Below are 25,053 nucleotides of genomic sequence, written 5' to 3'. Positions count from 1 at the left end.
CCCGTTAGTTGTTTAATTGTCCACCACCATTCACAACTGGATGTGGCAGGACTGCAGAGCTTTGATCTGATCCGTTGGTTGTGGAATCGCTTAGCTCTGTCTATAGCATGTTGCTTCTGCTGTTTAGCATGCATGTAGTCCTGAGTTGTAGCTTCACCAGGTTGCCACCTCATTTTTATGTACGCCTGGTGCTGCTCCTGGCATGCTCTTCTACACTCCTCAGTGAACCAGGGTTGATCCCCTGGCTTGTTGGTAATGGTCGATTGAGGAATATGCCGGGCCATGAGGTTACAAATTGTGCTGGAATACAATTCTGCTGCTGCTAATGGCCCACAGCACCTCGTGGATGCCCAGTTCTGAGCTGCTAGATCTGTTCTGAATCTATCCCATTTAGCACGGTGGTAGTGCCACACAACACGTTGGATGGTGTCCTCAGTGCGAAGACTGGACTTCGTCTCCACGAGGACTGTGCGGTGGTCACTCCTACCAATACTGTCTTGGACAGATGCATTTGCGATAGGTAGATTGGTGAGGACGAGGTCAAGTAAGTTTTTCCCTTGTGTTGGTTCGCTCACCACCTGCCGCAGGCCTAGTCTGGCAGCTATGTCCTTCAGAACTCAGCCAGCTTGGTCAGCAGTGGTGCTACCGAGCCACTCTTGATGGACATTGAAGTCCCCCACCCAGAGTACATTCTGTGCCCTTGCTACCCTCAGTGCTTCCTCCAAGTGGTGCTCAACATGGAGGAGGACTGATTCATCAGCTGAGGGAGGGCAGTTGGTGGTAATCAGCAGGAGGTTTCCTTGCCCATGTTTGACCTGATACGATGAGATTTCATGGGGTCCAGAGTCGATGTTGAGGACTCCCAGGGCCCCTCCCTCCTGACTGCATATCACTGTACCGCCACCTCTGGTCGGTCTGTCCTGCCGGTGGGACAGGACATACCCAGGGATGGTGATGGAAGAGTCTGGGATGTTGGCTGAAAGATATGATTCTGTGAGTATGGCTATGTCAGGCTGTTGCTTGACTAGTCTGTGGGACAGCTCTCCCAATTTTGCCACAAGTACCCAGATGTTAGTGAGGAGGACCTTGCAGGGTCGACTGGGCTTGGTTTGCCTTTGTCGTGTCCGGTGCCGGGTGGTCCATCTGGTTTTATCCTTATGACTTTTTAGTGAGATTGTACAACTGAGTGGCTTGCTAGGCCATTTCAGAGGGCAATTAAGAATCAAGCATATCGCTGTGGGTCTGGAGTCACATATCGGCCAGACCTTAGTGAACCAGATCGGTTTTTGTGACAATCCGGTAGTTTCATGGCCACCATTACTGATACTAGTATTTTTTTTAATTCCAGATTTTATTTAATTGAATTTAATTAATTGAATTTAAATTCCCCAGCTGCCTATGGCGGGAGAATTGCAAATGTTACCCTTGTTCAAAAAAGGGTGTAAGGATAAACCCAGCAACTATAGCCCAGTCAGTTTAACCTCAGTGGTGGGGAAACTTATAGAAACGATAATTCGGGTCAGAATTTACAGTTGCTTGGACGAGTGTGGGTGCATTAGGGAAGCCAGCATGGATTTGTTAAAGGCAAATTGTGTTTAACTAACCTGCTAAGAAATTTTTGATGAGGTAACAAGAGAGGGGAGATGAGGGCAATGCAGTTGATGTGGTGTATATGGATTTTCAAAAGGCGTTTGATAAAGTGCCGCACGGTAAGCTTATCAAGATTGCGGCCCATGGAATAAAGGGGGCAGTAGCAACATGGATACAGAATTGGCTAAGGGACAGGGAACAGAGATTAGTGGTGAACAGTTGTTTTTCGGACTGGAGGGAGGTGTACAGTGGTGTTCCCCAGGGGTCAGTGCTGGGACCACTGCTTTTCTTGATATATATATATATATATATATATATATATATATTGATGACTTGGACTTGGGTGTACAGGGCACAATTTCAAAATTTGCAGACAACGCAAAACTTGGAAGGGTAGTAAACAGTGAGGAGGATAGTGATAGACTTCAAGAGGATATAGACAGGCTGGTGGCAAGGGCAGACACGTGGCAGATGAAATTTAAAGCAGAAAAATGCAAAGTGATACATTTTAGTAGGAAGAATGAGAGGCAATATAAACTAGAGGGCACAACTCTAAAAGGGGTACAGGAACAGAGATCTGATGGTATATGTGCAGAAATTGAAGGTGGCAGGGCAGGTTGAGAAAGCGGTTAAAAAAGCATACGGGATCCTGGGCTTTATAAATAGAGGCATAGAGTACAAAAGTACGGAAGTCACAATGAACCTTTATAAAACACCGGTTCGGTCACATCTGGAGTATTGTGTCCAGTTCTGGGCACCGCACTTTAGGAAGGATGTGAAGGCCTTAGAGAGGGTGCAGAAGAGATTTACTGGAATGATTCCAGGGATGAGGAACTTAAATTACGTGGATATACTGGAGAAGCTGGGGTTGTTCTCCTTGGAACAGAGACGGTTGCGAGGAGATTTGATAGAGGTATTCAAAATCATGAAGGGTCTGGACAGAGTAGATAGAGAAACTGTTCCCATTGGCGAAAGGGTCAAGGACCAGAGGACATAGATTTAAGGTGATTGGCAAAAGAACCAAAGGTGAACAACTTTTTTACACAGCGAGTGGTTAGGATCTGGAATGCTCTGCCTGAGGGGGTGGTGGAGGCAGATTCAATCATGGCCTTCAAAAGGGAACTGGATAAGTACTTGAAAGGAAAAAAATTGCAGGGCTACGGGGAAAGGGCGGGGGAGTGGGACTCGCTGGATTGCTCTTGCACAGAACTGGCACGGACTCGATGGGCCGAATGGCCGCCTTCCGTGCTATAACCTAAGTTATCAGATAACTTCAGTTATCAATAACTTCAGATTATAACCACTGCTCCCATTTTTTTTTCAGTCAGCTAGTGGTGGTAATGGTTCTGTTGCTGCCATTTACAGCTGCTACTAATCAATCTCTTGTTTCTTAACCTGTCCCATTCCCACCCTCCTTGCCCTGCACCATCACCCCCTTTTGTCATTTAATCACTCGTGCCCTCCACCCTATGACAGACACTCCCTTTTGTTCTTCCCTCCCCGCCCCCCCCTCCTTTCCCTGGCTCAGTACTTGTTCAAAAACTTTAACTCTTAATATCTTCCAGTTCTGACGAAAGGTCTTCGACCTGAAACGTTAACTCTGTTTCTTTCTCCACAGGTGCTGCCTGACTTGCTGAGCTTCTGCAGCATTTTCTGTTTTTATTTCAGATTTCCAGCATCTGCAGTATTTTGCTTCTAACATCTCCTTATGTAGCTAGGTGCCAAATTTTCTTTGATCGCTCCTGTGCGGCGCCTTGGGATGTTTTACTTTGTTAAATGTGCTATATTATTGCCAGTTGTTATACCGTATAGAGATTGAATCCAAATATCTAGGTGCTGGGGATATTTTTTTTCTTTAATTCTCTCTTTTGAATACGCTGTTTTCTGTGTGTTTCAGCCTGTTGTTATCTGGGAGACCTCCTCCCCCCTCACCCCCTCACTTCCATCTCCCGTCATGGCCGACACAAGTGACCTGGACCATCAGATAGAGCAACTAATGCGTTGTGAACTCATCAAAGAAAGCGAGGTGAAAGTGCTGTGTGCCAAGGCCAGGTATGGGACTAACGTGTGCACGTGTGCGTGTTCTCGTGTTCGTCTTGTGTTGCATAAAGAATATGCATTTCCAACGGGAGTTCAAACATTTCCAATTAAAATGAATGAGCTGTATGTTTGAGGTGGGTTTTCAAATCTTGGAAACCATCTTGGCGAAGGACAGCAAGCTGGTGAAATATTCCATGTGGTTAGGAGGTAAGGGTGTGTTTATTTGATGTTTTTTTTTTCACCCTGCTGTTTATGGTCAGTTTGACCTCACAGAGAGACCTGCCTCAGTGCTGAGAGATCGGCGAATAGCTGCTGGTGCTCTGAATGGAGGAGTGTTCACCGGATTAAACAGGAATAGGCCATTCTGCCCCTCCAGCCTGTTCCGCCATTCAACTAGATGGACGGTCACTCCTCTCTGGAAAAGCTTTGCACATGTGATTGTCTAATGAGCCTCCTCTTCAAACGCCCAGAAAAAACACACTTTGCGAAAGGAGTGGCTGATCTGTATCTTCACCCACCCGCCTTGGTTCCATAATCCTTAATGCCCTTGCCTAACAAAAATCTATCCATCTCAGTTTTGAAATCTTCAATTGACCCCCAGCCTTAACAGCTGTTTGGTGGAGAGCGTTCCATATTTCCACTACTCTTAGCATGGTCGCTCCTCTGGCTTGGTTGCTAGAGGCAGCCTGAAACATCAAGCACAAGGTGTCTGGTTCAATCCCTGGTCTGTGCCGAGGTAGCTGACCTGAGCTTAGGATGTCGAGAAACATGCTACACGTGACCTCTGACGTTGGGGGGGCGGTGGAAGAGGGACGGCAGTGAAATCGGTTGGGTTCCTGCTCCTGACTGCTATTCAGTGAGTCCGACAGAAAAACCCACGGCCCGGGTTTTGTCTGCAATGGTATCCACAGTTGAATAGTCTGTTGACTCCCCACTTGGGTGAAGGACTGTGGAATCGTACCTCAGCAAGAGTCAGCACCTGCTGGTGAGGAAGGTATTAAAAGTTGGGGGGGGGGAATTTGGCATTAAAACTAAAAAGAAGCTGAGTGCAGTGTCTGCAGCATTATGTCTAAACCTACAGGAAAGAGGGTTGGTCATGCCATCAAAGCTGACACTCACACTGATTCTTCGATCAATTAACCTGCAGTGTGTATTGTTTCTAAAGCCACAGTCATGTTGCATGTAATTATTGAGATACCAATTATTGTCGCTCCTGTGAACTGTCTTTGGTCATTGTAGTTAATCTAGGTCGCAGATACTCTTATTTGACGCAGCTAAATAAGTTAGTTTACCATCCTGTACTGTACCTGTTAACAAACACTGGGCTCACCAGCACTTTAAACATACTGTCCTGTACTGTACCTGCTGACCAGCACTTTAAACAAACAGTCCTGTTCTGTACCTGTTAACAAAATACAGGGCTCACGAGCACGTTATAAACACTCCGTCCTGTACACATTGAATTCACCATTAAGGTCGTGTGGAGTGCAGTTTTTTGCACAGAGGGATATTCAAAAGACCCGCCACCACTGTGCAGCTCTTGGCAGCGAATTCAAGAGTGTTACTGCCACGGGCCTGGGCCAGAGCGTCTTTCTTGAAAGATCAGAGTGGTGAGAAACTTAAAAGGGAGTGGAAATGAATCCTACTTCCTGTAAATACCAACTAATTAAACGGTCAGTTTGTAATTTCCCTTTAGGCTGGAACTCAGTCAGGAGGCTGAGCAGTCTGCTGTGTTCTATGCACTCAGTTCGCACTATTCTATGATACATTTACTGGGCCTCTAGAATTCTGTGGCTCTTCAAGGCCAATTTCTATAGTTTGTAGATTCTGTGGCAAGACTACTGAAGATAAGGACTGTCTATATGTAATAATTCTACAAGTATGTTTAACTTCTGTTTAGAAAAATGAGGCCTTTTAAACTGTTTAAAACAATTTACTGTACTCGCTGCTGCTTGGCTATTTCTAGTAATAGCTGTCACTTAATATCTAGCTGTCTCACCTGATGTTTCAGCTAGCTAGATGAGACAGCTAGCCAAACTGTAGTGTTTTAATTTAAAGTCGGTATTTACAACAATATACTATGGCTAGGAGAGTCTTAAGTGATGAAAGTACTGCCAAATTGCAGCTTAGAATGACATTTTATCCCCTAGTACGTTTGAAGTCCAAGTGAGCCCAGTACTTCTTAACAGGTAAAGAAGCAAAGAAAGACTTGCACCTCTCAGGACGTCCCAAAGTGCTTTACAGCCAATGCAGTACTTTTGAAGTGTTGTATTGTAGAAAACCGGGCAGACAAATTGCACACAGCAAGGTTTCACAAACAGCAATGTGATAATGACCAGTTATGTTTTTTTTTAGTGATGTTGGTTGAGGGATAAATATTGGCGGTACACCAGGGAGAACTCCCCTGCTCTTCTTCGAATAGTGTCATGGGATCTTTTACAACCACCCACTAATCAGTAATCGGTTGCTGTTACATTCAACAGTGTGCTCGCAGCTCATTGGCACATTCAGAAAACTCGGGGATATCCTGTTGTGATTCTCAACATCAAAAAATTCTTGAGGCTATGTTCGTATTGGGAGACGCAATTTGGGGTTAGATTTGATTATACAAGTTGTGAAATGCATTGGGCCGCAAATCGCTGAGGATTGGAAGGCTGGTGTCACTTGACACCGTTCAGAGCATCAATCCAACTGTAAAGGGCAAAACTGTTGAGGGAAATTCGACCATGGATTCTGCAGCTACGTAATTGTGAAGCGGTCCGGGTGGTGAATGTGTACGTGGACTGTTGCAGGGCCCATCATCTCCCTGTAACATACAGTAAGATAAAGCCTAGCAATCGTTCAGTTGCAATCACGCTTCAGTTGCTGTCTGGTGCCAGCTGAAACCAGTAGAGGAAAACTGAATCATTGCCTCTTTCACACGCGCAGTCTCATTCTCTTTCTTTGGCTCGCTGTGCTGAGACAAACTAAATGAGTGGGCAAAAGTGGGGAAGTGTGAGGTTACCCACTTTGAATCTGAGAAAGACAAACCGGAGTATTTTCTTAATGGCGAGAGACTAAGAACAATCCCAGTGAACTACCGCCCCATCTCTAACCCCCTTGAACGTGTTGTCGCCGCCCAAATCCATGCCCATCTTTCCCGCAACTCCATGTTTGAACCTCTCCAATCAGGTTTCTGCCCCCGACACAGTACTGAAATGGCCCTTATCAAAGTCACAAATAACACCCTATGTGACTGTGACCGTGGTAAACTATCCATCCTTATCCTCCTCGTCCCGGCTGTAGCCTTTTACGCAGTTGACACACCATCCTCCTCTATCGCCTCTCCTCCATTGTCCAGCTGGGTGGGACTGCAGTCATCTGGTTCCATTCCTATCCAGTTGTAGCCTGAGAATCACCTGCAATGGCTTCTCTTCCTGCTTCTGAACCATTACCTCTGGAGTCCTCCAAAGATCTATCCTTAGCCCCCTTATATTTCTCATCTACATACTGCCCTTCAGCGACACCATCTGAAAACACATCAGATTTCACATGTACGCTGACGACACCTAGCTGTACAGCATCACCACCTCCCTCGACTCTGCCACTGTCTCTGATTTGTCACGCTGCTCGTCTGCCATCCATTATTGGATGAGCAGAAATTTCCTCCAATAAATATTGGGAAGACCCGAAGCCATTATCTTCGGTCTCTGCCACAAACTCCGTTCCCTAGTCACCGATTTCATCCCCCTCCCTGGCCACTGTCTGAGACTGAACCAGACTGTTCGCAACCTCAGCGTTCCATTTGACCCTCTGAGCTTCCAACCTCAAATCCTCTCCATCACCAAGACCACCTACTTCCATCTCTGTAACGTTGCCTGTCTCCACCCCTGCCTCAGCTCATCAGCTGCTGAAGCCCTCATCAATACCGTTGTTACCTCTAGACTTGACTCTTCCAATGCTGTCTTGGCAGGCCTTCCACCCTCTGTAAACTTGAGCTCATCCAAAACTCTGCTGCCCGTCTCCTAACTCGCACCAAGTCCTGTTCACCCATCAGTATTTAACTGTGTGCATCAGAAACGGGCTCAGTGCCGTTTAACTGATAAGCGCACACTTTCCAGCAAGGGTCATTGAATAAAAATCAGGAGTTGGAACCCTAGCTGACTTTGAAAATAACATTTCCCTTCCCCAGCTTGGAGGCACTCGGGTAAACTAGCACGGAACTGCCAGGCTGATCGAGATTAGCTGGCTCAGCAAGACTGGGGAATCAGAGCAGGGATGTACTGGTCAGGGTGAGCCAGTCAGGTGTTAACGCACAAGGGGAAAGGGTTATGACTAGATGCGAGGCAGGAGTTTGTTAACTCAGCCAGTGAAATAGAGTAACTGGGTAGAATGATCACTACAGACATCAGGAAACCAGTTGGATTTCCTTTGGTTGCTGTGGTTTCACCAAAATAAATGGAGCCATTGATGCTGTATTATTCCAATTGGCTGTCACGTGAATTGATTGGGTTTTGCACCTTGAGATCATGAAGATGTTGACTTCTCAATTACAACAGATGGTGTTGAAAGGAGAGGGGGCCCTGTTAGTACAGCATGTTAGTGATGGAGGCTGTCCCTCTGTGTGAGAGGTGAGGATCCTGTTAATACATCATGTTCGTGACAGAACTTGTCCCTCAGTGGGAGGAGGGGGCCGTGTTAGTACAGGATGTTAGTGATGGAACCTGTCCCTCAGTGGGAGGAGAGAGGGCCCTGTTCGTGCAGCATGTTAGTGATGGAACCTGTCCCTCAGTGGGAGGAGAGAGGGCCCAGTTAGTACAGCATGTTAGCGACGGAACCTGTCCCTCAGTGGGAGGAGAGAGGGCCCTGTTCGTGCAGCATGTTAGTGATGGAACCTGTCCCTCAGTGGGAGGAGAGAGGGCCCTGTTCGTGCAGCATGTTAGTGATGGAACCTGTCCCTCAGTGGGAGGAGAGAGGGCCCAGTTAGTACAGCATGTTAGCGACGGAACCTGTCCCTCAGTGGGAGGAGAGAGGGCCCAGTTAGTACAGCATGTTAGTGATGGAACCTGTCCCTCAGTGGGAGGAGAGAGGGCCCCGTTAGTACAGCATGTTAGCGACGGAACCTGTCCCTCAGTGGGAGGAGAGAGGGCCCAGTTAGTACAGCATGTTAGCGACGGAACCTGTCCCTCAGTGGGAGGAGAGAGGGCCCAGTTAGTACAGCATGTTAGCGACGGAACCTGTCCCTCAGTGGGAGGAGAGAGGGCCCTGTTAGTACAGCATGTTAGCGACGGAACCTGTCCCTCAGTGGGAGGAGAGAGGGCCCCGTTAGTGCAGCATGTTAGTGATGGAACCTGTCCCTCAGTGGGAGGAGAGAGGGCCCCGTTAGTACAGCATGTTAGCGACGGAACCTGTCCCTCAGTGGGAGGAGAGAGGGCCCTGTTAGTACAGCATGTTAGCGACGGAACCTGTCCCTCAGTGGGAGGAGAGAGGGCCCTGTTAGTACAGCATGTTAGCGACGGAACCTGTCCCTCAGTGGGAGGAGAGAGGGCCCAGTTAGTGCAGCATGTTAGTGATGGAACCTGTCCCTCAGTGGGAGGAGAGAGGGCCCAGTTAGTACAGCATGTTAGCGACGGAACCTGTCCCTCAGTGGGAGGAGAGAGGGCCCAGTTAGTACAGCATGTTAGTGATGGAACCTGTCCCTCAGTGGGAGGAGAGAGGGCCCAGTTAGTGCAGTATGTTAGTGATGGAACCTGTCCCTCAGTGGGAGGAGAGAGGGCCCTGTTAGTACAGTATGTTAGTGATGGAACCTGTCCCTCAGTGGGAGGAGAGAGGGCCCTGTTAGTGCAGTATGTTAGTGATGGAACCTGTCCCTCAGTGGGAGGAGAGAGGGCCCTGTTAGTACAGTATGTTAGCGACGGAACCTGTCCCTCAGTGGGAGGAGAGAGGGCCCAGTTAGTGCAGCATGTTAGCGACGGAACCTGTCCCTCAGTGGGAGGAGAGAGGGCCCCGTTAGTGCAGCATGTTAGCGACGGAACCTGTCCCTCAGTGGGAGGAGAGAGGGCCCTGTTAGTACAGCATGTCACTGACTGAGTTTCTTTCCCCCATTTACTTTTTCTCCCCCCCCCCCCCCCCCCCCCTTTTTTTGAAATAAGACTCTGGATCCTGTTCCTGATCATTATCCTGTGACTGCGGCTGCTCTGGTTTTGGGTGAGGATAGGATGTACTTGCACTTTGATGTCCCTACTCCCCAGTTATAAACCCACTGACATTCACAGTCAACAGTCACTACACTTCAAAAGTACTTTATTGGTTGTAAAGCGATTTGGGGTGTCCAGAGGTCGTGAAGGGCTCTATTTAAATGCAAGCCTTTTTCTCCCCGCTATTTGAAGTAGTGCTATTTTAGGTACACCTGCTAATAGTCTCATTGTTTTTGTAGGTGTGCCCAAGTTTTCTGTAATGCTATCAACTTTCTCTCATCCCACCCACCACCCGAAAAATGTCTCTCCAGCCATTTTTTATTCTCCTCTACACCGTACACAATTCACCTGTGCGACTGGCCCTGGCCCCTCGATTATCTTTGCCCATTGATCTGGCATTGCAGAAGCTCTGAGGCCAGCCTCTTAAGCCTTCGATCTTCTGCTTGGGCTCTGTATTTGAAAAGTTTAACGTGGTGGTAGTTCTAAATTGTATCTCCCAGTCTAGGCAACGCGCAACGTTGTCGTTTCTCCCCCCACCCCCACTCATTTGAAATTGCAACATATCTGTGACATTTTAATTTTAAGTGGAGAGAACACAAGTTTTCCCATTATATTTGATGCTTAGGTTCTGCCCCAATACCAAGCAATCCATTATTGTCAACACTGGTACTTCAAAGAGCCACCAGTTTAGATAGCTGCCACTTAACATCTAGCCATTTCACTTGGCTATGTGAAAAGTCAAGTGAAAGAGTCTGGTATTGGAGCCTGAGCCCATAAGAGCATAAGAAATAGGAGCAGGAGTAGGCCATACGGCCCCTCAAGCCTGCTCCACCATTCAATCAGATCATGGCTGATCTTCGACCTCAACTCCACTTTCCCACCCGATCTCCATATCCCTTGATTCCCCATAGAGTCCAAAAATCTGTCTATCTCAGCCTTGAATATATTTAATGGCTCAGCATCCACAGCCCTTGGGTAGAGAATTCCTAAGTTTCACAACCCTCTGAGTGAAGAAATTCCTCCTCACCTCAGTCATAAATGTCCAACCTCTTATCCTGAGACACTGCCCCCTAGTTCTAGACTCTCCAGCCAGGGAAAACAACATCTCAGCATCTACTCTGTCAAGCCCTCTCAGAATCTTATATGTTTCAATGAGATCACCTCTCATTCTTCTAAACTCCAGAGAGTATAGGCCCATTCTACTCAATCTCTCCTCACAGGACAATCCTCTCATCCCAGGAATTAATCTAGTGAGCCTTCGTTGCACTGCCTCTAAGGCAAGTATATCCTTCCTTAGATAAGGAAACCAAAACTGTACGCAGTATTCCAGGTGAGGGCTCACCAAAGCCCTGTACAATTATAGTAAGACTTCCTTACTCCAACCCCCTTGCAATAAAGGCCAACGTGCCATTTGCTTTCCTAATTGCTTGCTGTACCTGCATGTTAACTTTTTGTGTTTCTTGTACGAGGACACCCAAGTCTCTTTGGACTCCAACATTTAATAGTTTCTCACCATTTAAAAAAAAAATTCTGTTCTTCTGTTCTTCCTACCAAAGTGAATAACCTCACATTCCTCCACATTATACTCCATCTGCTACCTTCTTCCCTTCTTATTAACCAGTCTAAATCCCTTTGCAGACTCTTTGTGTCCTCATTGCTTACTTTCCCACCTAGCTTTGTATAGTCAGCAAACTTTGATACATTACACTCGGCCCCTTCAATTCATTAATATAGATTGTAAATAGCTGAGGCCCAAGTACCGATCCTTGCGGCACCCCACTAATAACAGCCTGCCAACCTGAAAATGAACCGTTTATCCCTACTCTGTTTTCTGTCCGTTAACCAGTCCTCTATCCATGCTAATATGTTACTCCCAACCCCACGAATCCTTGTCTTGTGTAACAACCTTTTATGTAGAACCTTATCGAATGCCTTTTGAAAATCCAAATATACTACATTCACTGGTTTCCCTTTATCTATCCTGCTAAATATATCTTCAAAAAAACACTAATAGATTTGTCAAATGCGATTTCCCTTTCATAAAACCATGTTGACTCTGCCTAATCATATTGTGATTTTCTAAGTGCCCTGTTATCACGTCCTTAATGGATTCCAGCATTTTCGCGATGACTGATGTCAGGCTAACTGCCTGTAGTTCCCTGTTTTCTCTCTCCCTCCTTTCTTGAATAGTGGGATTGCATTTGCTACCTTCCAATCTGCTGGATCTAGAATCTAGGGAATTATGGAAGATCACAACCAATGCATCCACTATCTCTGCAGCTACCTCATTTAGAACCCTCGGATGCAGGCCATTAGGTCCAGGGGATTTATCAGCTTTTAATTTCTCAAGTACTTCTTCCTCTACTGATATTAATTACTTCAAGTTCCTCACTCTCATTAGCCCCTTGGTTCCCCACTATTTCTGAGATGCCTTTTGTGTCTTCTACTGTGAAGACAGATACAAAATATTTGTTTAATGCATCTGCCATTTCCTGATTTCCCCATTATAATTTCTTCTGTCTCAGCCTCTAGGGGACCAACGTTTACTTTTGCTACTCTCTTTTTACATACTTGTAGAAGCTCTTGCAATCGTTTTTATATTTCTTGCTAGTTTACTTTCATATTCTATTCTCCCATTTTATCAATTTTTTGGTTGTCCTTTGCTGGTTTCTAAAACTCTCCCAATCCTCAGGCTTACTCTTCTTGGCAACATTTTAGGCCTCTTTTCATCTAATAGTATCCTTAACTTCTTTAGTTAACCATGGGTGGATCAATTTTCCCGTGGAGTTTTTATTTCTCAGTGGAATGTGTATTTGTCGAGAATATTGAACTATTTCTTTAAATGTTTGCCATTGCTTTTCTATATGTCCTGGAACCAACCAGGGAACAGGCTATTTTAGATCTTGTATTGTGTAATGAGATAGGGTTAATTAGTAATCTCACAGTAAAGGATCCTCTGGGGAAGAATGATCATGATATGATAGAATTTCACACTCAGTTTGAGAGTGATGTACTGAAGTCCGAAACTAGAGTCCTAAACTTAAATAAAGCCAATTACATAGGTATGAGGGGCGAGTTGACTAAGGTAGATTGGGAAATTAAAATTGAAGGGTATGAAAAGGAGGGGGGGGGTACAATCCTCCAAACTACCTTTACCAATTTGATTTGCCCAGTCCACATGAGGATTAAAGTTCCCCCATGATTACTGCATTACCTTTGTTACAAGCTACTATTATTTCATGATTAATACTCTGTCCAATGGTATTACTACTATTAGGAGGCCTATAAACTACTCGCACCAGTGTTTTCTGCCCTTGTTATTTCTAATTCCCACCCATATTGATTCTACTTCCTGATCTTCCGAGCCAAGATCCTTTCTCACCACTGTCCTGGTGTCATCCTTTATTATTAGGGCTACACTCCCTCCTTTTCCATTCTGCCTGTCTTTTCTAAAGGTCATGCACCCTGGAATATTTAGTTCCCAATCTTGGTCACTTTGTAACCATGTCTCTTTAATGGCTATTAGATCAAACCCATTTATCTCTGTGCAATTAATTCATCTATCCTGTTACAAATGCTCCATGCATTCGGATAAAGAGCCTTTAATTTTGACGTTCTACCATTTTTTTCCTGCTTTGACCTTGCTTGTTGCTCTATTATTGGTAAACACTCTGTCCCTTCCTGCCACACTCTGCTTATCTTTATCCAAATCTCTACACTGCTCTGTTGCCTTCAGATTTCTAAATATCCCCTCACCTGACCCCTCCCCTACACACTTTTTAATTTAAAGCTCTATCTACAGCCCCAGTTATTCAATTTGCCAGGACACTGGTCCCAGCCTGGTTTAAGTGGAGCCTGTCCCAGCGGAACAGCTCCCTCTTTCCTCGGTACTGATGCCGGTGTCCCATGAATCAAAACCTCTGTCTCCCACACCGCCCTTTCAGCCACGCCTTTATCTCTCTGATCTGTTTGTCCCTATGCCAATTTGCACGTGGCTCAGGTAGTAATCCAGAGATTATTATCTTTGAGGTTCTGCTTATTAATTTAGACCCTAGCTCCTCAAACTCTCAGCAGAACCTCATTCTTAGGAACCAACGACATAGGTAGAACTATGTGGACCACGACAACTGGATCCTCCCCCTCTTGCTCCAAGTGCTTCTCCAGCTGTCGCGGCTGCAGAGAACAGTGTCTGTCCCCCGACTATATAATCCCCTACGACTTCTACCTTCCTTTTTACTCCCCCCGTCTTGTATGGCCTCCTATACCACGGTGCCATGGTCAATTTGCCCATCCTCCCTGCAGTCTTTGCTCTCATCCATACAGGCTTCAAGTACCTCAGACCTGTTGGACAAGGTCAAGGGCAGGGCTGAGGCTCCTCCATCACTAGATCCTGGGTCCCCAGACCTGCCTGACTCGTAGTCACCACTGAACACTGGTCGAATCTAAACTACTACCTAATCTAAGGTGTGTGACTGCCTCCTGGATCAAAGTGTCCGGGTACATAAGAACATAAGAAATAGGAGCAGGAGTAGGCCAATCGGCCCCTCGAGCCTGCTCCGCCATTCAATAAGATCATGGCTGATCTGATCCTAACCTCAAATCTAAAGAACACAAGAAGTAGGAGCAGGACCCGGCCACTCAGCCCCTGGGCCCTCTCCGCCACCCACAGGGCATTGACCGATCCGAACTCAGGGGAAGTGAGAAAGGAAATAAGAGGGGCAAAGAAGAAAGTATGAGAATAGACGGGTGGTGAACATAAAAGGGAATCCAAAAGTCTTCTATAGGCATGTAAACAGTAAACGGGTAGTAAGAGGAGGAGTGGGGCCAATTATAAGAACATAAGAAATAGGAGCAGGAGTAGGCCAATCGGCCCCTCGAGCCTGCTCCGCCATTCAATAAGATCATGGCTGATCTGATCCTAATCTCAAATCTAAATTCATGTCCAATTTCCTGCCCGCTCCCCGTAACCCCTAATTCCCTTTACTTCTAGGAAACTGTCTATTTCTGTTTTAAATTTATTTAATGATGTTCCACAGCTTCCTGGGGCAGCAAATTCTACAGACCTACTACCCTCTGAGTGAAGAAGTTTCTCCTCATCTCAGTTTTGAAAGAGCAGCCCCTTATTCTAAGATTATGCCCCCCTAGTTCTAGTTTCACCCATCCTTGGGAACATCCTTACCGCATCCACCCGATCAAGCCCCTTCACAATCTTATATGTTTCAATAAGATCGCCTCTCATTCTTCTGAACTCCAATGAGTAGAGTCCCAATCTACTCAACCTCTCCTCATATGTCCGCCCCCCTCATCCCCGGGATTAGCCGAGTGAACCTTCTTTGGGTAACTCCCACCCTCCTGAATGCATCACAATATGTGCAGCTTGGACTCCAACTCAACAACTGAGCCGAAGTTCCTCGAGCTGCAGACACTTCCTGCAAATGTGGTTGCCGGGGATCACACTGCTCTCCACAAACTCCCACATGCTGCAGTTACAGCACTGTACTGCCATCACTTGTCGAACCAGAATTTATTTATTTACGTTATTAGAATTTTTAATCTCTCACTATTCTTAGTTTTATTAACTAATTAATTTATCTGGTTTAAGTTATTGATTTAAGTTCTTAGTTTAAACCCCTGCCCTCACTTAGGAAAGAGAACAGTATTACTCACCAACCAATCACCTCCTGTGACGTCACTCTTTCAATTTCTGAGCACAGAGCACAGCCCAGTAAGGTGTTTTTAAACAGTTTATAATACACAGTATATCAAAAAAAAATCTTTATATAGTATTTAGAAGCTTTTGAGAGGCAAGGGTATTAAAGGTTACAGAACTAAGGCTGGTAGATGGAGTTAAAATACAGATCAACCATCATCTAATTGAATGGCAGAACAGGCTTGAGGGGCTGAATGGCCTTCTCCTGTTCCTGGAGGGTCTGTCGCATCCCAGAACGCCAACAAATCTCACGTGAACAATGCTTTTTTAAAAAAAAATCAAAGTTGACCCATGTTGTTTGTTGTTGCGAGGGGAGGTGCCGGCAGCTGCCAATGTTGAGAAACACCCAGAAGCAAGAGTTAACCTCAGGTCCTATTCGGGCCACTTCCCCCATGTTTGCTTCCTGAGCCAAGTTTGCAGGTGAAGATGAGAATCTATGCTTCAGACCCCACACGAACCGCGAGCAACGCCACGGGGATCAGCTAACATTGTATCGCAAGGCTGTTTTTAAAAAATCATTACCTTGAGATGTAATCCAATTCTCTTTCCCCCACTGCCCCCCCACCCCCCCCCCCCCCCCCCCCCCCCCAAAATACCATGGACACACTTCCCGAGGTTTCATAGAATCATAGAAGTTACAACATGGAAACAGGCCCTTCGGCCCAACATGTCCATGTCGCCCAGTTTATACCACTAAGCTAGTCCCAATTGCCTGCACTTGGCCCATATCCCTCGATACCCATCTTACCCATGTAACTGTCCAAATGCTTTTTAAAAGACAAAATTGTACCCGCCTCTACTACTGCCTCTGGCAGCTCGTTCCAGACACTCACCACCCTTTGAGTGAAAAAATTGCCCCTCTGGACCCTTTTGTATCTCTCCCCTCTCACCTTAAATCTGTGCCCCCTCGTTATAGACTCCCCTACCTTTGGGAAAAGATTTTGACTATCGACCTTATCTATGCCCCTCATTATTTTATAGACTTCTATAAGATCTCCCCTTAACCTCCTACTCTCCAGGGAAAAAAGTCCCAGTCTGTCTAACCTCTCCCTGTAAGTCAAACCATCAAGTCCCGGTAGCATCCTCGTAAATCTTTTCTGCACTCTTTCTAGTTTAATAATATCCTTTCTATAATAGGGTGACCAGAACTGTACACAGTACTCCAAGTGTGGCCTCACCAATGCCCTGTACAACTTCAACAAGACATCCCAACTCCTGCATTCAATGTTCTGACCAATGAAACCAAGCATGCTGAATGCCTTCTTCACCACCCTATCCACCTGTGACTCCACTTTCAAGGAGCTATGAATCTGTACTCCCAGATCTCTTTGTTCTATAACTCTCCCCAACGCCCTACCATTAACGTTGTAGGTCCTGGCCCGATTCGATCTACCAAAATGCAGCACCTCACATTTATCTAAATTAAACTCCATCTGCCATTCATCGGCCCACTGGCCCAATTTATCAAGATCCCGTTGCAATCCTAGATAACCTTCTTCACTGTCCACAATGCCACCAATCTTGGTGTCATCTGCAAACTTACTAACCATGCCTCCTAAATTCTCATCCAAATCATTAATATAAATAACAAATAACAGCGGACCCAGCACCGATCCCTGAGGCACACCGCTGGACACAGGCATCCAGTTTGAAAAACAACCCTCTACAACCACCCTCTGTCTTCTGTCGTCAAGCCAATTTTGTATCCAATTGGCTACCTCACCTTGGATCCCATGAGATTTAACCTTATGTAACAACCTACCTTGCGGTACCTTGTCAAATGCTTTGCTGAAGTCCATGTAGACCACGTCTACTGCACAGCCCTCATCTATCTTCTTGGTTACCCCTTCAAAAAACTCAATCAAATTCGTGAGACATGATTTTCCTCTCACAAAACCATGCTGACTGTTCCTAATTAGTCCCTGCCTCTCCAAATGCCTGTAGATCCTGTCCCTCAGAATACCCTCTAACAACTTACCCACTACAGATGTCAGGCTCACTGGTCTGTAGTTCCCAGGCTTTTCCCTGCCGCCCTTCTTAAACAAAGGCACAACATTTGCTACCCTCCAATCTTCAGGCACCTCACCTGTAGCGGTGGATGATTCAAATATCTCTGCTAGGGGACCCGCAATTTCCTCCCTAACCTCCCATAACGTCCTGGGATACATTTCATCAGGTCCCGGAGATTTATCTACCTTGATGCGCGTTAAGACTTCCAGCACCTCCCTCTCTGTAATATGTACACTCCTCAAGACATCACTATTTATTTCCCCAAGTTCCCTAACATCCATGCCTTTCTCAACCGTAAATACCGATGTGAAATATTCATTCAGGATCTCACCCATCTCTTGTGGTTCCGCACATAGATGACCTTGTTGATCCTTAAGAGGCCCTACTCTCTCCCTAGTTACCCTTTTGCCCTTTATGTATTTGTAGAAGCTCTTTGGATTCACCTTTGCCTGATCTGCCAAAGCAATCTCATATCCCCTTTTTGCCCTCCTGATTTCTCTCTTAACTCTACTCCGGCAATCTCTATACTCTTCAAGGGATCCACTTGATCCCAGCTGCCTATGCATGTCATATGCCTCCTTCTTCTTTTTGACTAGTGCCTCAATCTCCCGAGTCATCCAAGGTTCCCTACTTCTACCAGCCTTGCCCTTCACTTGATAAGGAATGTGCTTACCCTGAACCCTGGTTAACACACTTTTGAAAGCCTCCCACTTACCAGACGTCCCTTTGCCTGCCAACAGACTCTCCCAATTGCTGCGGAAGTTGGCGTGGAGGTACTGCGCGAGTCTAGGTGTCCGCGGTACATCCTCTGCAGGCGCAGTGCCCCTTCCAGTTTGAGGAATGTGTGAGGTTTGCTGTGTGTTCTTCCTCACCTGGCCACAGCCACTGAGATCTTAACGGCTGCTATCTGTGTAGGGGAGCTGGACCTCCGACCTGACCATTTGACCAGGTTTCATCGGTCCATTACTTTAGTATAAAGCCCGGAACTAAAACGTCACTGTGTAGTTGCACCAGTCTGACTGGAGGTGCTGTGGAGGCTGATCTTTTCAACAAAGAACTAACTTTCATTTGTAAAGCGCCGTTCTGCCTCAAGACTCCCTGAAGGGTTGTGCAGACAATAAATTTCTTCCAGGTTACACTTTGCAGCAGGACAGCAAAGTCCTACAAACGACCAGTGGGGTCAATCTGTTCTTGGTGTTTTCAAAAACGTGTTGTATCACAGACTCAGCAATGTAAGTGTTTGTGCTACGAAAAGTGATCTCTCAAATCTCGTTTACTCCTAAACAGGGAGATTCTTGCTGAGGAGAGCAACGTTCAACAAGTCGATTCTCCGGTCACTGTGAGTTCACTCATTTAATTTGTACAATAGTTTGGTAGTCATATGAACCGTGTCTTTGTGGGTGTTCGTTGCGGAACTGCAGACGGTTTCATGTTTTACGAGCTCTTTTTCAAACTGTTCAGGATGTTTTTGTTGCTCTGCTTGCAACTATTTGGAGCTCTATTGTCCTGTTTTTAACAAGATTAACTCCATCTCGCAAGGAAAATCTAGCAGAGCTGAGAAATGTCTGGTATTGGAGCACTGGGGCTTGGGGTTCAGTCTGATCGAAATAGGGTGAAAGTACTTTCCCTCTGCCCTCTTGCTTCAAGGGCCTGATGTGAAATGAATTTGTACAGTCTGAGCCCAGTCCTTTAAAGGTATGATGTGGAGATGCCGGTGATGGACTGAGGTTGACAAATGTAAGGAATCTTACAACACCAGGTTATAGTCCAACTGTTTTATTTAAAAATCACAAGCTTTCGGAGGCTTTCTCCTTCGTCAGGTGAGTGTGGGATTCCATGGAAGGTTACCGCATTTATATTCAGAGAACAATACCTGGTGATTACAGATAATCTTTCCAACTGCCCGTTGTCAAGGCAATCAAAGTGTTCAGACTGAGTGATGTTACCTACAGGACCACCAAATACACAAACGGCCAGAACACAAAACAGAGAGAGGGAGAGAAACATCCGAAAGGAAGAGAAAGACAGAGAATGACCTGTTGTGTTAAAAACAGATAACTTTTTTTCACTGGTGGGGTTATGTGTAGCGTGACATGGGATCTTGGGTTCATGTCACGCTACACGTAACCCCACCAGATTATCTGTAATCACCAGGTATTGTTCTCTGAATATAAATGCGGTAACCTTCCATGGAATCCCACACTCACTCACCTGACGAAGGAGAAAGCCTCCGAAAGCTTGTGATTTTTAAATAAAACAGTTGGACTATAACCTGGTGGTGTAAGATTCCTTACTTTAAAGGTATGAGTGCACTGTACTGTACTGCAGCTAATTCAATGCTAATATGGACAATGTCACTCTCCAGTCGTAAAGATAGCTGGTGTGGGAATGGAAAAGTCAGCAGGGTGAAGGGCAGGGAGACACCCTCCTGAGGTTGGGGTGCTAAAGAGGTGGTCTTACTCTCTGGCTGTGTGTGTTATGTCCAATGTTGGTGTGTTGTTGATTCAGCTCCCAGGCCTGATGGTTCCTTACCTGGACAAACATACAATTTATCACTTTTTCAAAGAGAGGTGTGAGGGAATCATGAGAATTGGGAGGCAACAGGCTTTTTAGTGATGCTTTTACTGAAAAGATGTTGGTACTAGTAGTGTTACGTTAAAGCATTGTGCAGATTAGGAAACGCCCTTGTGTTTCAGCTATTGCTCCGTAGCAGTCAGTGTTGACAAAAGCCAAGTATTTCAAAACTTCTCACCAATTTATGTCTCGTTTAACATTAAGCCACTGTCCAAGATCTACGAAAGGAGAGTTCCCACTAAGATCGTACTCCTAGCATTGATCTGCTGATGTGGAATAGCTGGGAGTTTTTCTTTGGTCTTTTTTTAGAGCCATATATTGTACTATCAGTAAGCAGTAGTAATTTAGTATTCACTTACACGTGTTATTAAGGAGCTTGCCCCCAGTGCTGCTGTTGATAAAGGCAGTGTATAACCAAAGCATGCGTACCATGGTGTCCCAGGTTTGATTCCCAGGCTGTGCTGTGAAAGCTCCACTTGTGCTACAATTGGACTTGGCTCCCCTCAACTGGTGTAAGGAAATTGGCCATGGTTCCCACTGCAGATCTCTACCCAGCGACTCCCTAGTGCAAAGGTGTGGGCACTGGGTGAGAGCAGGATTGGGCGAGGCTGAGATGCCCTCCAGAATCTGGCAGACATTACCTGAAGAATGGGTGACCAACAATAGTGTACCTGGAGCCCATGGAACTGAACCCCAGCAAGAGGGAGTCCTTTCAGGAGCGGAGGGCAGAAAGTGGGCAAAGAACAGGTATAGCACAGAAGGAGGCCATTCGGTCCATTGTGCCTGTGCCGGCTCTTTGAAAGAGCTATTTACTTCCCATTCTTTCCCCATAGCTCTGCAAATATTTCCTTTACATGTATTTATCCAATTCCCTTTTGGAAGTTATTAATGAACCTGCTTCCACCGCCCTTTCAGGCAGCGCATTCCCCGCACCCCTCCTCCCCCACCCCACCCCGGTTCTATATCTTAAATCTGTGTCCTCTGGTTACCGACCCTCCTGCCAGTGCAAACAGTTTCTCCTTTTTTACTCTATCAAAACCTCTCGTAATTTTGGTCACCTTTATGAAATCTTCCCTTGATCACCTCTGCTCTAAGGTGAACAACCCCACCTTCTCTAGTCTCTCCACACAACTGAAGTCCCTCAGTGTTGTTTGAAAATGTTCCACTGAGTCCAAATTCTGGTTCCTGCTCTAGACCGAATCCTCGGCCAAGAGATTCGGTAAAATTACCGAGCTAAGTAGGACAATAAAATCAATGTTGAAGATCTAAAAACTCGCCTGACCCACATATCATCTTGCTGGCTAAGAAAACTGATCATTTTCTCACTGTCAGCAGGCTGAGCAATGGGGAGGCTGGTGGGTATCCGCGAGTGGTGGGGAATGGAGAGGACGACAATGAGTCCCTTTGGGGCAGCCAAACCCCAAGAGTGAACGTTGATTAGAATTACTTAGTGCGTCTCCTGGAGGCAAAGCAAACCTGTGACCGGTTTCAGAAAAAACTTAAATTCCTCCCCGACCCCCTAAGGCAATTGAACGAGCTCTCACAGACAGTGATTACCGCTATTTTTTTGGGAGGTGATGCGTATTTGCGGATCCTGTGATTCTTCCAGTGGAGCTGACAGCTTTTTTAAAGGTGTACTTCAGAAAATTGCTTCCTCACCTGTTACCAGGTCCTTTCTAAAGGGATCGTTTCTAAGCAGCAGATTAATGTTTCACTACTCCAGGATCTTCAGGGGACAAGCTCTTGGAGGATTATCCTGAATGTTCTCCACAAATGGTAATCTTGCATGCAAGTGGTTACGTTCTGAGTTGGTTGTTTCTCCCTGCAGGTTTGTGGGGACATCCATGGGCAGTTCTACGATCTCAAAGAGCTCTTTAAAGTAAGTTGTATTCAATAGAAATGACCTGGTTGTGACCTGCACGTGTGTTACTGTGTGAGAAAAGTAATCAGAGGCCCCTCCCTCTCCCGGCGGAGGCTCTGCTGTCCCTCCCTCCGCCAGGTCAGTCCTGTTCATTGTGTACCTGTGCTCATTCTTACTACCAGTATCTATCTTGCTGGTCTTGTCATTTAACTTCCCAATTGCCTGGACTATCTAAATCATTCTGTAATTCTGCTATTGCTCCAAGATTTGACAAATTTAACTTACATACCCAGTTCATTAACGTAGATTAGAGTCGGGGGCCCAAGCACTGCCCCCTGGGAGAACCCACTCACTGCATCCCACCCTTCTGGCATTCCTTCTCCCGCAAGTACTTTCTGCTCCCTATTTATCCTTATTAGGAATAAAAGAGGGGTGGGGTGTGAAATAAGGAAAGCTCATTTAAGCCTAATTTATTGGGACATGATGCAGTGTTGTCATTCAGTGAAGCATCTTGTGAATGTGTACCAGTTTTTACTACATCTAACTGAACTGAGAAACAACCAGCAGTACAATTATAGATTGCTGCCTCTAAATTTAGTTTGTGGCTGGAGAGAGTGAGTTGAGCGGTAAAACACTGGGGTAAAGATCTGGCTACAGGTCTGTCACAGGCCCTAGTAACTAATTAAGGGGATAATTTCAGAACACCATACCACAAGTCTATCACCATGTTTAAAAATCTGATATCAGTAAAAGTGACCGAAGCTGTCGGATTGTCGTTAAAAACCCAACTGGTTCACTGCCTTTTTAGGGGAGGAAACCTGCCTCGTTACCTGGTCTGGGCCTATATGTGACTCCAGTCCCACACCAACATGGTTGACTCTTAACTGCCCTCCGAAGTGGCCAACTCCGTTGTATCAAACCACCTGAAAGAATTCAGTGGTTCAAGAAGGCGGCCCACCACCACCTTCTCGGGGCAACCAGGGATAGGCAATAGATGACGACCATGCTAGCAATGCCCACATCTTGAGTGATTTTTTTTAAAACGTAGGGAAACATAGCAGTGAATTTGCACACAGCAAGATCCTACAAAAGCACGTGATGAATGGCCAGTTAATCTGGTTTGGTGGTGTTGGTTGAGAGATAAATGTTGGCCAGGGCACCAGGAGAACTCCCTGCTCTTCTACAAAGAATCTTTTGTATCTGCCCGACTAGGCAGGAGGGGCCTTGGCTTAACAGCTCACCTGAAAGATGGCACCTTTGACCCTGTATCATTCCCTCAGCTGTCAACCGAGATTCTGTGCTCAGTTCCCAGAGTGGAGATTGAACCCACAACCTTCTGACTGAGAGATGAGTGCGCTCCCATTGAAGGTGATGGGAAATACTGCTACCCTGGCTGACATCAGCCTCAGACCATGCTTTAGACTTCCTACTGGGCAGAAGGGCTATGCCATGAAATAGAGGGACCAGCAATAATCTCTGTGCAGTGACCCAGCCCTAGAAATTGAACATATCAACACAAAGGACAGAGTTCCAACAGTTTACAAGACAACAGAAACAGCCAGGAGCACAACAGGGAGGGATCAGGGATGGAGAGAAAAGTACAAAAAATATCAAATCGATATACAGTATTATACACCCAGGGCTTGCTAATTGCAGGTCTCCTATACAAGTCAATGATCCTCAGGGCTAGTGAGGTGGACCTTAGTTCTCCCCTCTGGCTGTACATCCAGGTGGAAAGAGCCTGCAGGAATTGGATTTCACCCTTGGATGTTCAATCAAGCCCTTAAGGGGAAGTCTCAGTATTGGACCATGTCCATCAGTGAAGCGATGGATAGCTGGGTGTATGGATTTTCCTTGCCTCATGCCTGGGTCTGTTATAGACTGACGGATTCCTCTGATTGGCCAATGTCTCCATTATCGTTGTATCAGGATGGTGGAAGGTGAACTAATGGACCGTGGCCTTTATTCATCCATCAATTCTTCTCTTCATATTGACAGTGATTACAGGAGAGCCTGTGCACCTCACCCAGTGTTGAGCATTGGAGAACGTGCAGTTGTGCTTTGGGTTTAGCTACTTTGCAGTGTTCCTGTAATGATGACACATGGCCAGTTAAAACACTTCATTTGACTTTTCACTGGTAACTGTACAGTCAGGCTAACAGCAGCTTGAAAAATGGTACCTTTTTTTGTTAAGTCTATGAATTTGTTGCTTCGAGGGTGGCTGAGTGACTTTCCCTCTTTCCTCCCCCCCCCCCCCCCCACACCCCGGCCTGGGGGGTGCCCGGCCTGTCTCCGGCCGATATGACCTCCCCCGGGGGCCCGGCCTGTGACTGAGAGGCTGGGCAAGCTGATAACTGTCCCTGTCTGAATGTTGCAGGCATTGCAGCGTTGGGATTGAATGTGTTGTGCGTTTTAATGAAAATAAGACATGTATATTATGTTTTGACATTTACCCTCCACTCCCCCAGGTAGGAGGAGACATTCCTGAGACCAACTACCTGTTCATGGGAGATTTTGTCGACCGAGGCTTCTACAGCGTTGAGACATTCTTGCTGCTATTAGCACTGAAGGTGAGGTGAATCAGAAGTGATTGTTTTTACTGACCCTTCTCGCCCCCTTCACCTGAAGGTGCTGTCTCTGACTGCAGCCTAATTCCACGAGAGAGACCGTCCTCTGGCATCTCCTCTAAGCCAAGCCGGTGAAGGTTGGGAGGCTGCTCAATCGTGGGGGGCACTGCGGCAGAGCCTGAACACACCCACAAGCCCTTTCCAGCTAGGAGTTAGAGCCCTGGTTAATTTCACTCTGCCCATGCTGCACTTTCCCAGAGCCTGGGGTGCTGTGCCCATAGAGTGCCCCCTCTGCCATCCCAGTAAGACAGATTGACTCACCACGGACCAGAAATTGTAAGCGACCTCCTGGTCCTGTGTGGCTGTGCTGCACCCTGACTTTGCCAACCGAGCTGCTTCTGTTGGTTTAATGCAGATGACAGTTTGGGGGTTTTGTGATTTGATTTCTATGTGAGATCCTTTTTAAATTGTGAAGCCATTTTGAAGACGCAGAGAGCGAGTCTCTGATCATGTTCGAGAAAATGT

At 46.2% G+C, this 25,053-nt stretch overlaps 1 protein-coding gene and 1 long non-coding RNA gene across 4 annotated transcripts in view; one reads left to right on the top strand and one right to left on the bottom strand.

The window, feature by feature from the left end:
* Positions 1–25,053, top strand: part of LOC137341939 (serine/threonine-protein phosphatase 4 catalytic subunit) — a 63,733-nt gene that overhangs the window by 20,372 nt on the left and 18,308 nt on the right. For both annotated transcript variants that reach the window (XM_068005455.1, XM_068005456.1), the window contains exons 2-5: positions 3,488–3,642; positions 18,814–18,865; positions 21,929–21,979; positions 24,430–24,531. In XM_068005455.1, coding sequence (XP_067861556.1) covers positions 3,545–3,642; positions 18,814–18,865; positions 21,929–21,979; positions 24,430–24,531 — 303 coding nt within the window. In that variant the 5' untranslated portion in view covers positions 3,488–3,544. The remainder of the gene's footprint in view (positions 1–3,487; positions 3,643–18,813; positions 18,866–21,928; positions 21,980–24,429; positions 24,532–25,053) is intronic.
* LOC137341940 (uncharacterized) overlaps positions 23,485–25,053 on the bottom strand; it is a 78,111-nt gene continuing 76,542 nt past the window's right edge. The window contains exon 3 of one of the 2 annotated variants that reach the window (XR_010967167.1): positions 23,485–24,048. This is a non-coding gene — a long non-coding RNA (uncharacterized lncRNA). Of the gene's footprint in view, positions 24,049–24,313; positions 24,927–25,053 lie in introns of those variants that run through there. The other variant, XR_010967168.1, reaches the window with a different exon arrangement.

Source organism: Heptranchias perlo, chromosome 25 (genome assembly GCF_035084215.1).
Source record: "Heptranchias perlo isolate sHepPer1 chromosome 25, sHepPer1.hap1, whole genome shotgun sequence".
Lineage (NCBI taxonomy): Eukaryota > Metazoa > Chordata > Chondrichthyes > Hexanchiformes > Hexanchidae > Heptranchias > Heptranchias perlo.
The sequence above is the reverse complement of the archived record's forward strand: the minus strand, read 5'-3'. Positions and strand labels throughout refer to the sequence as shown.